This window comes from Pteropus vampyrus, unplaced genomic scaffold (assembly GCF_000151845.1).
Source record: "Pteropus vampyrus isolate Shadow unplaced genomic scaffold, Pvam_2.0 Scaffold6, whole genome shotgun sequence".
In the NCBI taxonomy this organism is placed as follows: Eukaryota; Metazoa; Chordata; class Mammalia; order Chiroptera; family Pteropodidae; genus Pteropus; species Pteropus vampyrus.
The window spans coordinates 1,770,991-1,784,029 of record NW_011888787.1 but is presented as its reverse complement, the minus strand read 5'-3'; the positions used below and the strand labels follow the sequence as shown (position 1 = coordinate 1,784,029).

The following is a 13,039-nucleotide window of genomic DNA, read 5'->3' as shown; positions in this document are numbered from 1 at the left end:
GGAAGGAAGGAAGGAAGGAGAGAAGTCTTTCAATCAACCTTCTCTTCAAAAACAAATTCTGGGAACGTCTCTTTGACATTCAGCAATATTTGATAATTTTAACAATTACAACTACGTTTGTGAACCTGTTAGGTAGCACACCAGTGCATCGTTTCTGCTTTTTATTTGTCTTGAGATAGAGAGCTGCTTTTTATGTTTCTTCTACTTATTTTCTCTGTAGTTCTGAGTGTTGGCTCTTCCCCATACTATCTGCTGGTGATCAACTGGTAATGAAGGGAACATATGGTAGGGATGGATAAGGTCATAGGTCATCTCTAAATAGAAGACAGTCGAGGGCGAAGGTAAGTCTACTGAGACAGGGTCTTCAAATCGTAAAGGAGCTATCCAACCAGGAAAACAACCATGCTAGGATCAGGAGATATAAAAGTGAAAAAAGACATGAGGTCTTTATCCTTTAGGAGTGCCCCGTTCAGTAAAAAGAGGACACGTTAATGACCATTTTCTGAGCCACTAGATATGCTGCACTAGAGATATGTAGAAGATGCTTTGGAACACTGAACAAGAAGTACTTACTATACCTGGGAAACTCAAGGAAAAGTCCATAAAACGCCAGTTAACATCAAAGGGCACTCAGCAGTTTTCAACACAGGGAAGAGGCAGAAAGAGCTTCTCTGGTATAGTTAACGGGAGGTGCAAAGACTTGGAGGTAGGAAAGAGAAATTGTGTTCTGGCAACTGAAGATCGTCCATGGTGACTGGAGCTCCTGGTGCAAGATGGGGGGCAGGGGGCATCATGGGTATTTATCCCATGTTAAATATCCCATGTTAAATATCCATCATGGGTATTTATCCCATGTTAAATATCCATCATGGGTATTTATCCCATGTCAGGTGCTTGGATTTTAGCCTGTGGGCGGCGCTGTGCCTCTCATCTCCTTTCCTTTCTCTTCCTGTTCTGGTATTTGACGACACAAAACCAGAATATGCTGTTCTTTCAGGTCTAATTATCGTATCTCAACTTTCTAATCCTTTTTCTCAGACTGTCCTTGGTCCACTGAAGTAAGCTCAGACCTTCCACTCATCCTTCTTCACAGGATCTGGAATCAGCTCCTACATCTAGATTCCTCAGGGAATTTGTTGTCCAGGGATTTTCAAAAAGACCTCCCAACAGGGGTCTGTAAATTGGCAAGGCAAAACAAAACGAAACAAGCCATCATTCAAAATTTGGCTTCAGATGGTACAATAAATATGTCTATGTGAGGAACTGGTTGTCACCCACGTGCCTTCCAATGGTTTGGAAGAACAGGTGTCCCATGGACAAATGTTTGGAGTTCAGTTAAAATTGTTCCTTACCCAGTAATTCCAGCTTGGGGACCTTGTCCCCACTTAGAGTCTGAAAAAGTAGCCATGGCAGTTTTCACTGCCTCAAGAGCAGTAAAAATCCACAATAACATGAAGCAGGCTAAGTCAGATATTACGTTCCTTCGCATCTGACTGTAGCAGTCTAATTTGGTGATGCTGAATCACGCGAGGGGCAGATGAGCCCAGCAGACTCTGGAGCCGGACTGCCTGGGTTCACATTGCAACCCTGCTGCTTATTAATACAATCTCGGCCACTTACAGAATGCTTTTGTGCCGTAGTCCCCTTTGTGTAAGACGGAGAGCATGACACTGCTCCCTCTTAATTGTTACTTAATCAGTGCAGATGGATTAAAGACTAATTATATCAAAACAAGAGGGAAAACATAATGAAAGCTTGAGGACCATTGGTCTAACTCAAGCAAAAAGAAATCCCACCAACTGCTCGGGTTGTGACCTGTAACAGGAGAAGACTCCCTTACTTCACTGGAATTCAGAGGCATGTCAGCCCTCTGGCTCGGGCTTCAATGTGGAGGGATCAGTGTGTTCACCTAATTCCATTTCTCACTCTCTCCTCAAAGAACCAGAGACGTGTCCCTCCAGCCTCCGTAGGCCTCATGATCTTGCAGATATTTCAGACTCCAATATGTTAGCCATTAAAAAAGACGTCACTCTGTTAGATGACACCATCCCTGAGCAAGAGCCATACACAATAAAACAGCTGCCAACCTTCCTTGGCAAACCCGCGTGGCCAAGAAGACAATGGTGAAAAGGGTTCATGACAGGAGGGAGAACAAATAAGGCAGAGAGAACTGTTAAATGCTCGCTGGAAGGCCATAAGCCGGGGGACATGACAAACAGCGCCGGCCTGGATCAAGAGGAGGAGTCTGGCAGGATGTGGCTGCCAGAGTCCAGGGCCAGCCACCTTGAACTGTAGATGCAGCCGTGCCTGAGAGGGAGTCCAGCAGTGATGACTCCCACAGCTCTGCTAACTGTCACCCGTGCCAGGGATAACAAAAGAGTATGCAAAATCTACAGAGGCTGGAAAGATTGCCAGGAAAGAACAGGAGGAGATTGGCTGGAAAAATACAGCCAATGGCTCTAGGGAGAACAAATGAAAACACAGAAATTGAAAGTGAGAGAGACACTTGGACAGTCATGCTGGTTGAAAGAAGGCAAGTGGTCAGCTCATTGGCTCTGAGCTGGCCACACGAGCCTCTAGGAGCGACGGGGATCCTGGACGAGGGCAGGGTTGTCTGCTGACTGGCACGCTGTGCCTAACAGGAGAATGACATCACTTTTCTGGATGCTGGTACTGAGAGATCTGCCAGTCCTGAAAGTCGGTGCCTCAGTACGCAGTTTTCCCATCAGTAAAATGGGAAACACTGTGCCCATATCAGTGAACTCAGAGATCAAATGGACCGCTTGGACGACAGACACTACATGCAGTGTTATTCGTATACTTACGATTTGAATGACTAGAAATAAATATATGAAGTCGATCCGTATAAAATTGTTATTTTATCATTCTTGACCTCACTTACCGTAATTTTATATGTTCAGCTTAATAGATAGATAAGGGAGAAGACAAGATTTGAGGTACTTGATTATAAGAGAGAATTCTAGATCTAGTAAATAGCTTGTAACCGAGACTCACCCTGCATCCTTCCTTCTCCAATTTCCGAAGAAACATCGTTACTTTTCGATCTAAACAAAGATGGACCGGCCCAAGTTCTGGGGTTAACTTCTAAGTGACTTTTCCTGTCCCCGCTGTCACCTTTGGGCGCTCTAGTTCCTCACCCCACAGCCCTCTTTCGAGCTGCGCACTCATCTTTACTGGGTGTCGTGAGGAGGGGCGGGGCCTCGACAGGGGTTCCTGTCTGTGGCCTTGGGATAGCAGCTGCTTAAGGGATGGAGAGGGGGTGGGGAGGCGCAGGAAAATTCTGTGCTTTCCAGTGCTGTCCCCATCGCCAGCAGAGATCCCTGCCTTTGGGTTACGTATTAGCCCCATTAAGCACCCGCCTCCCGCAAGCAGGTTCGCCCATTCCTGCAGTGCAGTTAACGGCTCCGGTCGTAGGTCACCATCCCCCGAAACGCCAGGCACCACGAGAGACGGCCGCCAACCACGCTCCCAGCGAACAGCAGTGCTGGCTGACACTTAGCTCGGACGGAGGCTGCCTTCTCCGAGCCATCCTGCAGGCTCTTGTTTTCTCAGTGAGGAGTGACCTGTTATAACGATTTATCCGTATGAACCGGCGTCCCCTGAGACAGGGCCTGCCACCGGCTCCATTCTGACAGTTTCTAAGTCGTGGAACTGAATGTCTTGGTACACCATCCAGAGGCGGACACCACAGAGAAAAAGATAACCTCCTAAAAAGCCACACCAACTCCCTCAACTACTGAAGGCCACTCTACCTGACACCTGTTGTGGGACCGGTAACGGTGAGAGGGTCCTGGTCGCCGCGCCAGTGAGGAGTACGCAGAGGAAACCGTGTCACATGGGTCAGCCTCCCCTTGCACTTGTCTTAGATGCAGTGGACGCTGAGAGCAGGGTAAAGCCCAAGGTCAAGGATAGGATGAAGGTACTGACCCAGGACCACCCGGAGTCACACACTCCATGGCACTTTTAAAAGAGGTTCATAGATCCCCTCACTCCTCAGAGAGATCAAAATTTTCATCCTTCAGAGGAAGCCCCTGGGAATTGTGTAAAACGCCCCAAGCTGACCTGGGCTCCTTGTAAAATCTCGGCAGCCATTAATGGGGACAAGGCTTTCTCGTTAGACGCGGGCCGGGAGACCCGCCGTCCTCCTTCCTCCCGCTCCTCTGCTGTCCCCTGCACAGCGCCGGCTCTCGCGGCTGGAATGCTCCCGCCAGCCGGGCACCCTGGGCTCCCCGTCACGCGGGCACACGCACCTCCCGCGGCTGCTGCTTGACCAAGAGACTCAGCGCAAAGGCTCTTGCTTCTCTCCACTCTCATGACCTGTCTTCTCTTTGGAACCGGCTGCCCAGTGGGGCGGCCACCCCCAAAGGTGTGATTCTCAGCTCGCTCCTGAATGACCTTTCTCAACCTAAACTCACTCTGCTCGGCCCGGTCTCTGGGACCCCTTCCTGCCTGCCCTTCCTCCCTCCCTCCCTCCCTCCCTCCTTCCTTCCTGACTCACAGACCCTGGGACTCACCGCGTGTCCTTCTCCAGGGAGCCAGGCGCACAGACATGTCCTCCCTGTCCACAGCCAGCTCAGATGGCCTGGCAGGTGTGTGTGTCCACACCTGATCCACGGTTAGGGTCAGTCGGCGTCTTACGGCAGCGGTCCATCTCAGACCGGAAGCAAACTGCCTTAGTCTTTCCAATGAAGCCCATTTGCGGATCTCACTCTTCATTCCCTTCTCAGTCGGTGTCCAGAACTAGCCCCCACCGTGCTGTGCCTGACTCACCCTCGGCTGGAGAGCGTTCCCACCGCAGAGTTCCTGGGTTTTAATTGCTCTGCCGCTCATCAGCTCTGTTCACTATTTTGTAACTACACGAACACGTATTCTTCTCCTCTGTATACCTGGCACTATAGGGGAAAAAATCTAAGAATCGAAACCTGAAAAAGGTACAGTTCCATTCCCAGGAGCTTATGTTCCCGCAGGGGCAGAGCCCAGGACACAGACCACAGGACACAGAGCCGTCTCCAGCTGAGGGACTCTGGTCTCCCCAGGCACAGGAAGGCGTTACTGTCTCCTCCTGGCAGGGGACATCTCCCGGAGGTCCCTCCGCTATTGTGCCCTGCGCCCAGGCCTCATTAAATGTCAACCTCTACTGACCCCTCTGACACCCAAAGCCAGCTTTGGGCTACACAGTTTCTGAGAAATCTAAAAGGAGGAACAGTTTAGAAGTAAAGTTTTCCTTTCATTGCAGATGCAATGTCTGGAACAAAGCCTGTCAGCGTCTCTGCATGGAAAGGGCCAACTGTCTACTACTCTCCCCCCCCACACACACACACTCACACACATGCACTCACACACACACTCACACACATGCACTCACACACACACTCACATGCACTCACACACACACTCACATGCACACACGCACTCACATGCAGTCACACACGCATACTCACACGCACACTCACACTCACACACTCACACACTTATGCATACTCACACGCACTCACATGCACACGCACACACGCACTCACACTCACGCATACTCATGCGCACTCATGCGCACACATGCAATCTCGCACACACATGCACTCACACACCCGCACTCACACTCATGCACTCACGTGCACACACGCACACATGCACACACACATTGACACGTACTCACACGCACGTGTATGCACACATGCATACACAGACATGCACTCACACGCACACACATGTACACACGCATACTCACACACACATATACACACTTTTCTGGTAGAGACTTCTAATCAGGGACATCATTCAATGTGAATGCAAAGTAGCAGCTCCATAAGTAAAGTGTGATGGATGGCGACCTTCTCACACTGAAGTGTGTGACTGACGCTTCCTGCAGAAGCAGGGAGAACTGTGACAGGCTCTGATGACGGTGACACCACAAGGCTGACATTGTGGACTCGCTGGGGCATCCGTAGGGCTTCTAGAAAGCCCCACGAATACCACTTTTTGCCCTCATTTGAACCGAGAATAAATTCTGAGAAAGACCTAGGAGCCTGACGCACGGAGACCAAAATACCAGTTTCACGACTGATAAAAGTGTCTGGAGACCGTGGCATAGGTGTGAGGGCTGCACGAGCAGGCTAGCGCTCCCTGAAATAAGCCGACTCCCCCAAACTGTGGGCCTCCTCTGCCGGGCTTACCACACAGTGGAAAGAGCCCAGAAGGGAACTCTGCAGCCGAGCAGCTTCTGAGGAGGTCTTCTCCCAGCCTGAGATCAGCTCGCTGGCTCCCGCTGAGGGGACGGAGGAAGCGATGGGGCCAGAAGCCAGGAGGACTTCTCCCAGAAAACCAACATGAAGCCTGGGGAGCGAGTATCCGCCCCACAGCTCCCTCAAGTCCTTCTCTGCCCGCAGAGGACGCTGCTGTCAGCCCGGCTGCGTGATGACACTGCAATGGGGGGCTTATGGGACCACCGTCACGCGGGGCATTCAGAGTGCCGCGGGGGGCTGCGTCCTCCCCATCTCCCCTCACGCTCCTCCCTTCCCGAGCCTTTGGATCGCACTGGGATGGATTGAGGTCGACAAACCTGAACGTGTTTTGGTTTGAGGTTTGGCAAAGTGTTCCACAAATGTTTTGTGTTGTGCGAAACCAAAAAACATTGGCCGACCAGTTTCCTCCCTAATTTTTAAGCCCATGTGTTTTTAAAGGAAATGTAATCCGTATGTTTGGGGTACATTTCTGTGCAACTCATTAAGCCACGCTCATCCGTATGAGTCATCTGATATCTAAAATGCATGGGGAAAATCACAGATTTATAAGAACTCTGTTGGCACGAGAAGGGCAGCGGATGAGGCACTGGTTGGAAGGTGATGGGCTGGGCTCTGATGCTGGCACAGAACCTCCAGTTCCCAGCAGATTTATGGATAATCCTTTATATCCTCACCCATCAATCTTTCCCATCTGCAAAATGGCATGAACAGTTCTTGCCCTCATCAGATCCTGGAGGCAGTTAGTGAGGATTAAAGTGTGATTATTAGGTCATTTTGAGCATTTTAAAGAGAAAATACAGGGGCCACCGTACTCGCCCCAACACGTTTATTTTAATCTAGCTCCCCAGAATGCTGGGGGATGAAAATGGCGTCTACCTTTAATGATTCATCCTTGCTCCATCGTGAGACAGGTGCCTTCACTGTCATTATATCACAGTTTCACCTGCTAGGGAAGTTCAGCCCGACTTCCTGTCATGGGGACAGTGTATAAAGAGAAAGGTAGAGAATGTACAGGTGGTTTTATTTGGGGAAAAAGGAGGTTCTGGGTACTTGAGTAATACCTTTAAAGTAAATGAAGGTTTTTAGAGGAAGAGTCTACTCTCCATATCTGTTGGAGATAAAATAAGTCAAGTTTATACTGTTCGCATGATAGAGCATGACATGCACAGGCTTCGAAGTCAGGTGGACTTGGGTTTTAATCCCTGTCTCTGAGCCTCTTTCTCTATTTGTAAAATATAGGTTATTTGGAAGATTAGAAAGAATATAAGATCTGGAACACAGGAAATGTTCAATCACAGATAACTTCTATCGTTACTAATATTACTTAAAATAACCTGTAGATTTTAGTGGTATATAATGAATTTCTATGGTATCAGAAAAATAAAGAAAGCATGGAAATGGGCTAATGACAACCCATAGTTCTGCTTTCCTGGATTTCTTACAAAGAGCAGTTCACCTGGCAGAATAGACATTCGCCAGTCTCAGGGCAGACAAAGGCCAAGGCCAGAGATGTGTCAAGGTCCCTCCTGGCCCAGGGAAGAGACAGGAGGACCTCAGGACTTGAACTGAGATGTCATCACAACTTCCTAACCAGAGGCAGATGCTTCAAGATACATGGTCTTACTCCCAAGATTGAAATATGGCCCCACTGCATAGCCCTATGCTGATCAAAACAACCTATCAATACCAATTTTCCATTCTAGGTTGTGCCTCTGAAAAACGGGGCTCCCATGGGAGAGAAAAGCAAAGGGGGAAAAAAAAGAGAAAAAGAAAACAAGCCTTGGAGTGTCAAGAAAAAAAAACAACACTAAATGCCACTGGAGAGATAGAGGAAAGAAAAAATAGTTGAATAACCAAAATCAGGAGGGTTGGCCCCTGCATCTAGAGCGGACATGCTTAATTTCTGGTCATAGACCTTTTTTGAGATTCTGAAGAAAGCTATAGACCTCTCCCTAGAAAAAACACACACCTGCTCATCTACATGCCATTTTACTTACAATATCTGAGAACTCATCCACCTAAGTGAAAGATCTTAAATATCCTAGAGGCTTCTTCCTGAAAGGCCAGCATCTACTTTGAGCTCTTAATCACTAACCATAAGCCCAGTGTGCCTGAAAAGGAGACGACAGGAAACAGCCCACAGGAACATTCGTGACCTAGATATGGAATATAAACAATTTGGAGGAAGAGGACTGTCCATCTGAAAGGAAGAAATAGGTATTCGTTCTTCATTGGCTAAATTTTGAAAACAAAGGCCTCTGTCTCATTTTAAACAATCACTGAACAGGAAAGCATCTGGCTGGAGTCCATGTGCCTGAGTTCTAGGGTAGCCATACCACCAACTAGCTGCTTGACCTAGAACATGTCACTCAATTTCATCATCTGCAAGCCAGAAGTCTAAGTAGATTTAATTTTAATCAATAGATGTGACCTTCAAAAATTCCTAGATAAATTAAATTTTATAGACATCTAGATGTATTTTAAATATACAATAAGAGTTTATAAAGAAGTGCTTTCATGAGTCTTTTTTTTTAGAGGAAATGATCACTACGACTGATTTTTAGCATAAATCTGGGCTCCAATGTAATTGGGCTACATAGTTCACGAAGTGGTTCTAAATGTAATACTAGACAGTTTACCTGAAAACTCTTGCACAGAAAATAGCAAAGATAACTCTTGACAGTCCGTGTCACTCAGATGTGAAGGAAAGCCCCCAAATTAGGAAAATGTCTAAACATTAAATAGTTGTCACACACACTTTATGAGATCCATGCGCCACATTTACTGTTTCTGTATGACATAAAATGAATTTTCTGATTGAATAACCTTAAGTAGATCTGCTTTTTCTGGCAAATTCACTCCCCTTGTAACTCTCCATGGATAACATATTTTAATTTTAGATAGGAAGGATTTAGAGAGACGAAAGAAGAATTAACTAGAAAAACCCCACAGTCTCTAAAGCCATTTACAACAGGAGCAAATAGTCCTGTAAATTTCAGCAATTCCTGAGAGTTTCACTATATCGGCCTAATCATAATGATGATATTAGGTCATCAAGAGAGTTGGTGCTCCATAAACTCTCTTTATTAAAGCAGAGAACATCTAATATATTTTGGAAATATTTCCCAGAAAAGTTGTTAACTTTTTAAACAAAGTTATAGCTCTTAAAGGTAATAATTTTCTGAAAATTTTTATTTGTCCACGACTCCTTATTTTCTGATAATGAAAAACAAACGAGATTTCACCGCAGGTGCTGCAGCCACATTGAGATGCTTCTCAGAAAAAAAAAAAAAAGTGGCAATGTTTTGATGATAAGAAATCAGCATAAAATTTTTTTTAAGTGCCTGATCCAAATAATCGATTGCTTTGCTCATTTCACCTAAGTCGTGCTCTTCCCACCAGTAAGGATTATTCGTTCAGTGACCTGAAATGGTCTTATCAAAAGCCGCTAGACTTTTGTCAAGTTTGCACCCAAAGGAAAATCTCCAAGTATGATGTAGAGGGGAAAGCACCATGAGGTGTCTGACCTGGTGATTCAGGGTGTGTTAACAAAGGATTCAGATAATCCAGCCTTCACCGAGTAGCTTTTTCACTCTGGGATCAGCTATCCATGTCACTTTTCCTGAGTCAGCACAGTGACATAGCATGCAGGCGTTTTTCAAAAAACAGGAGCCAAAAGCCACCAGTTGGGGTTTGGGAGGAATAATGTCACATAGAAAAGAAATGTCACTGAGTCTCTTTCCCAATTATCCTTACCTGTTTCTTCCAGAATCTCTGAATCCTTTAGCAAAAGGGTTTCGGTCAATTTTTAATCTGGTGATCTAGAAACAAACAAAAAAGCATGAGTTGTATTTATATTAACGGACTGCTTTTTGGTTGTGCCTAGAAAATTAACAAAAACCAGTCTGTTAAAAATATCTATTATTTTTATTTAATTTCCTTTTAGTTGGAGATTTCAAGTGAAGTTGATATAGGGCTTGGACCTGGCACACAGATGTCTCACCCGCCTGACCGACTTTCTCCCTAAAAACCACCCTTCTCGCCCTAAAATCGTGACAAATCACTTGCCTAGACAGAGCCATCGAAATGGAAAACCGGGCCCATGGTACACGACACACAGGAGACACTTGAAAAGCGCTCATTGAATGAATGAGTGAATGAATGAGTGAGCGAGAGAGTGATGAATGAATGAATGGATTCGGCCAGTCCAGTCAGGTAGAATCAGACCGCCAGACAGCCTGCCTCCGCCCGAAAGATCCAAATAATTGACCGTTTTGCCCATTTCACTTAAGTTATGCCTTTCCTGCCGCTAAGAATTGTTAATTCAGTGACCTGAAATAGCCTTATAAAAGACACAAAATGTAGCTAGACTTTTGTCAAGTTTGCACCCAGAGGAAAATCTACAAACGTGTGACTGGATGGGGCAGGACACCGTGCATCTCATTCCGCCTCCGAGGCTCACAAGCAAAGGAGAAGAAACAGGCAGGTTCCTAAGGCTGAGCAAACAATGGCGTGACGCAGGCTGGGCAGGTCCCGAGAAGCCACCTGGTTCAGCCTCCACTCAGCGCATAAGCCCTGCTCCGCTGCATCCTATCTCGGTCCCCTCGTTCTCTGCGGTGGTTGTGTATATTATCCTCATGCCTCTAGACTAGAACAAGCCTGACCAACAAATCCCATATGTGCTCTAATGTTCCGCTTTCAGCCTTGGTCATGGGACGCATTTTGATACCTTCGCGTCTGAACCAGATGTTAATGACTCACTACGTTCAAGCGACAGAGAACAGGGAGGGGGGCTAGGGAGCTCAGGAAAGGAGAGAGGCCCTCGATGGAAGGCCATTCTACAGACAAGAGAACCTCAAGCCCACCTTCCCATCTCTGCTCATCGCAGAACTCGTCCAAGGACGGCTAAGGTTGTTTCCTGTGTTGCAAATCGTCCCAAGTCCTTCTTCTGTCAGAGCAGAATGTCCCGAAGCCACAGTCTTTAAAATGCGATGTGAGATTCTGACGAACAGACTCGGACTTGAAAGTACCCACGTTATTTTTTCCCCCTAAACATTCCTTGCCTCTAGAATGGCAAACTAATAACGTAGCACTGAAATGCAGCAAAAGCAATTTTACATCTATTTTATAGACCAGAGCAGGAGCCTGAAGCTTTGGCTTTCTGAAGTCCACTGTCTGCCATGTGAGTACTGAACTGAGTTTAAAGACTGTCATTGCGTTCTGTTTTTGACTTAAAATCAGTTCTTTCTTCCTCCATAATCCACAGCAATAAACCACACACCATATTTTCTTTTCAAGTTGGGCTTATAATATTTTATTTTCTCTTTCAAGTTGGCTTATCCTGTCCGACTCATTTATGATAGCGGTTTCTGATATATGATTGTGCTGCCGTGTTTGGGGGGCTTCCACAGACCCCTGTAAATATAACAACATTCCGTTTCATGGGCCTGGGAGAAATGGCTGAAAACCTGTTTCCCACAATTCACTGGCTCCCAGGCTGAAGGGCCTATATGGAGATTTAATAGATAACTGCCACCAAATGTTAGGAAAAACGACACCTCTATATTTGTTTCAAAGCTTTTAATGTGAGATTTAGAGAACTTTATAAAGATGTTGTTGTTCTACTCATTAGTGATTTATTATCGAGTGCCTTTTTGTGCAAAGCAATGTGACAGCACAGGTGACAGAGTCACGTACAGTCACAGTATATGGCTGTGTATTGTCCTTCCCACCCAACCCCAGAAGCTCATAATCTAGCAGAGAAATGCAGACATATGCACAAATAATTACAGTGTAAAACAGAAAGCGATAAAGTTTGCAACAAGGCAGGGTCCCGGGAGAGCAGAGGCAGTGGGATTACTCCACGTTGAAAGGCTCTGAGGTGTCACCTTAGAGGTAGCATGTGAGCCAGGCCTTGAAGAATGTGAGGGTTTTTAATGGAAAAAAAAAATGCAATCAAGGGAGAAAAGAACAAGGGAAACGTTTCATGAGAAAGCTCCTACGCAAGCCAGAGCATCGAAGTGGAAAAGAATGAAACACGTTCAGGACACCTAGAGGAGGCCATTTGACCAGAGCGCGGGACATGGGAAGAGGGGCAGGGAGAGAGACGACGGGGGCTGGGTGCGGCCACATCACGGAAGCCTGCGTTTCCCTGCTGAGGCGCTGAGGTAGGCTACAGGCAGAAGAGAGCAATTTTAGCTTTTAAACCAAATTATGATCCCAGTTAATGCTTGTGCTGACAACTTTGGCTTTGTCCGCAAAGACCAAGGGAAGCAAAGACAGAAACCAATGTCGTCTCATCCTCACTAGGCCCTAGTTTCTAATAGTCTCATGGTACAGAGAGCCAGCCTGGTAGACCCAGCACATGACAGCTGGGCCATAGAGCCTGCTGTCCTGTGGAAGACAGGAATGTGATAAAAGTGAATTCTCAATAGGTAGAAAAAGAAGTAAAAAGCCCTCCCCTTCTATCTGGCAGAGGAGGAGAAATGAGGAGACAGACAAAGGGGAAGCAAGCCGTTAGGCTTATGCCTTAGCTCCCCCTGCAAACCAAAATCCAGGGGTCGGGGTGGGGAGACTCCGGAAACTGGCAGAATAACCGCCATACACACTTGGGGTGGCTGCATCAAAGGAAAAATGCCACCTGGTCCGATGAAGCAACAAGAGGGCCAGTGGCTTCTCATGACCCTTCTGTGGTGGGTCAGGGACTCAGGCGTCCTCACATGCCGTGATGAAGGCAGCATGACCCTAACCCAGAGGTGCTACAGGCGAGGCAGGAGCCA

General features: G+C 46.8%; 1 protein-coding gene across 1 annotated transcript in view; it reads right to left on the bottom strand.

Moving 5' to 3' along the window:
- TBX15 (T-box 15) overlaps positions 1-13,039 on the bottom strand; it is a 100,776-nt gene that overhangs the window by 17,821 nt on the left and 69,916 nt on the right. The window contains exon 6 of the mRNA XM_011366440.2: positions 10,017-10,081. Coding sequence (XP_011364742.2) covers positions 10,017-10,081 — 65 coding nt within the window. The remainder of the gene's footprint in view (positions 1-10,016; positions 10,082-13,039) is intronic.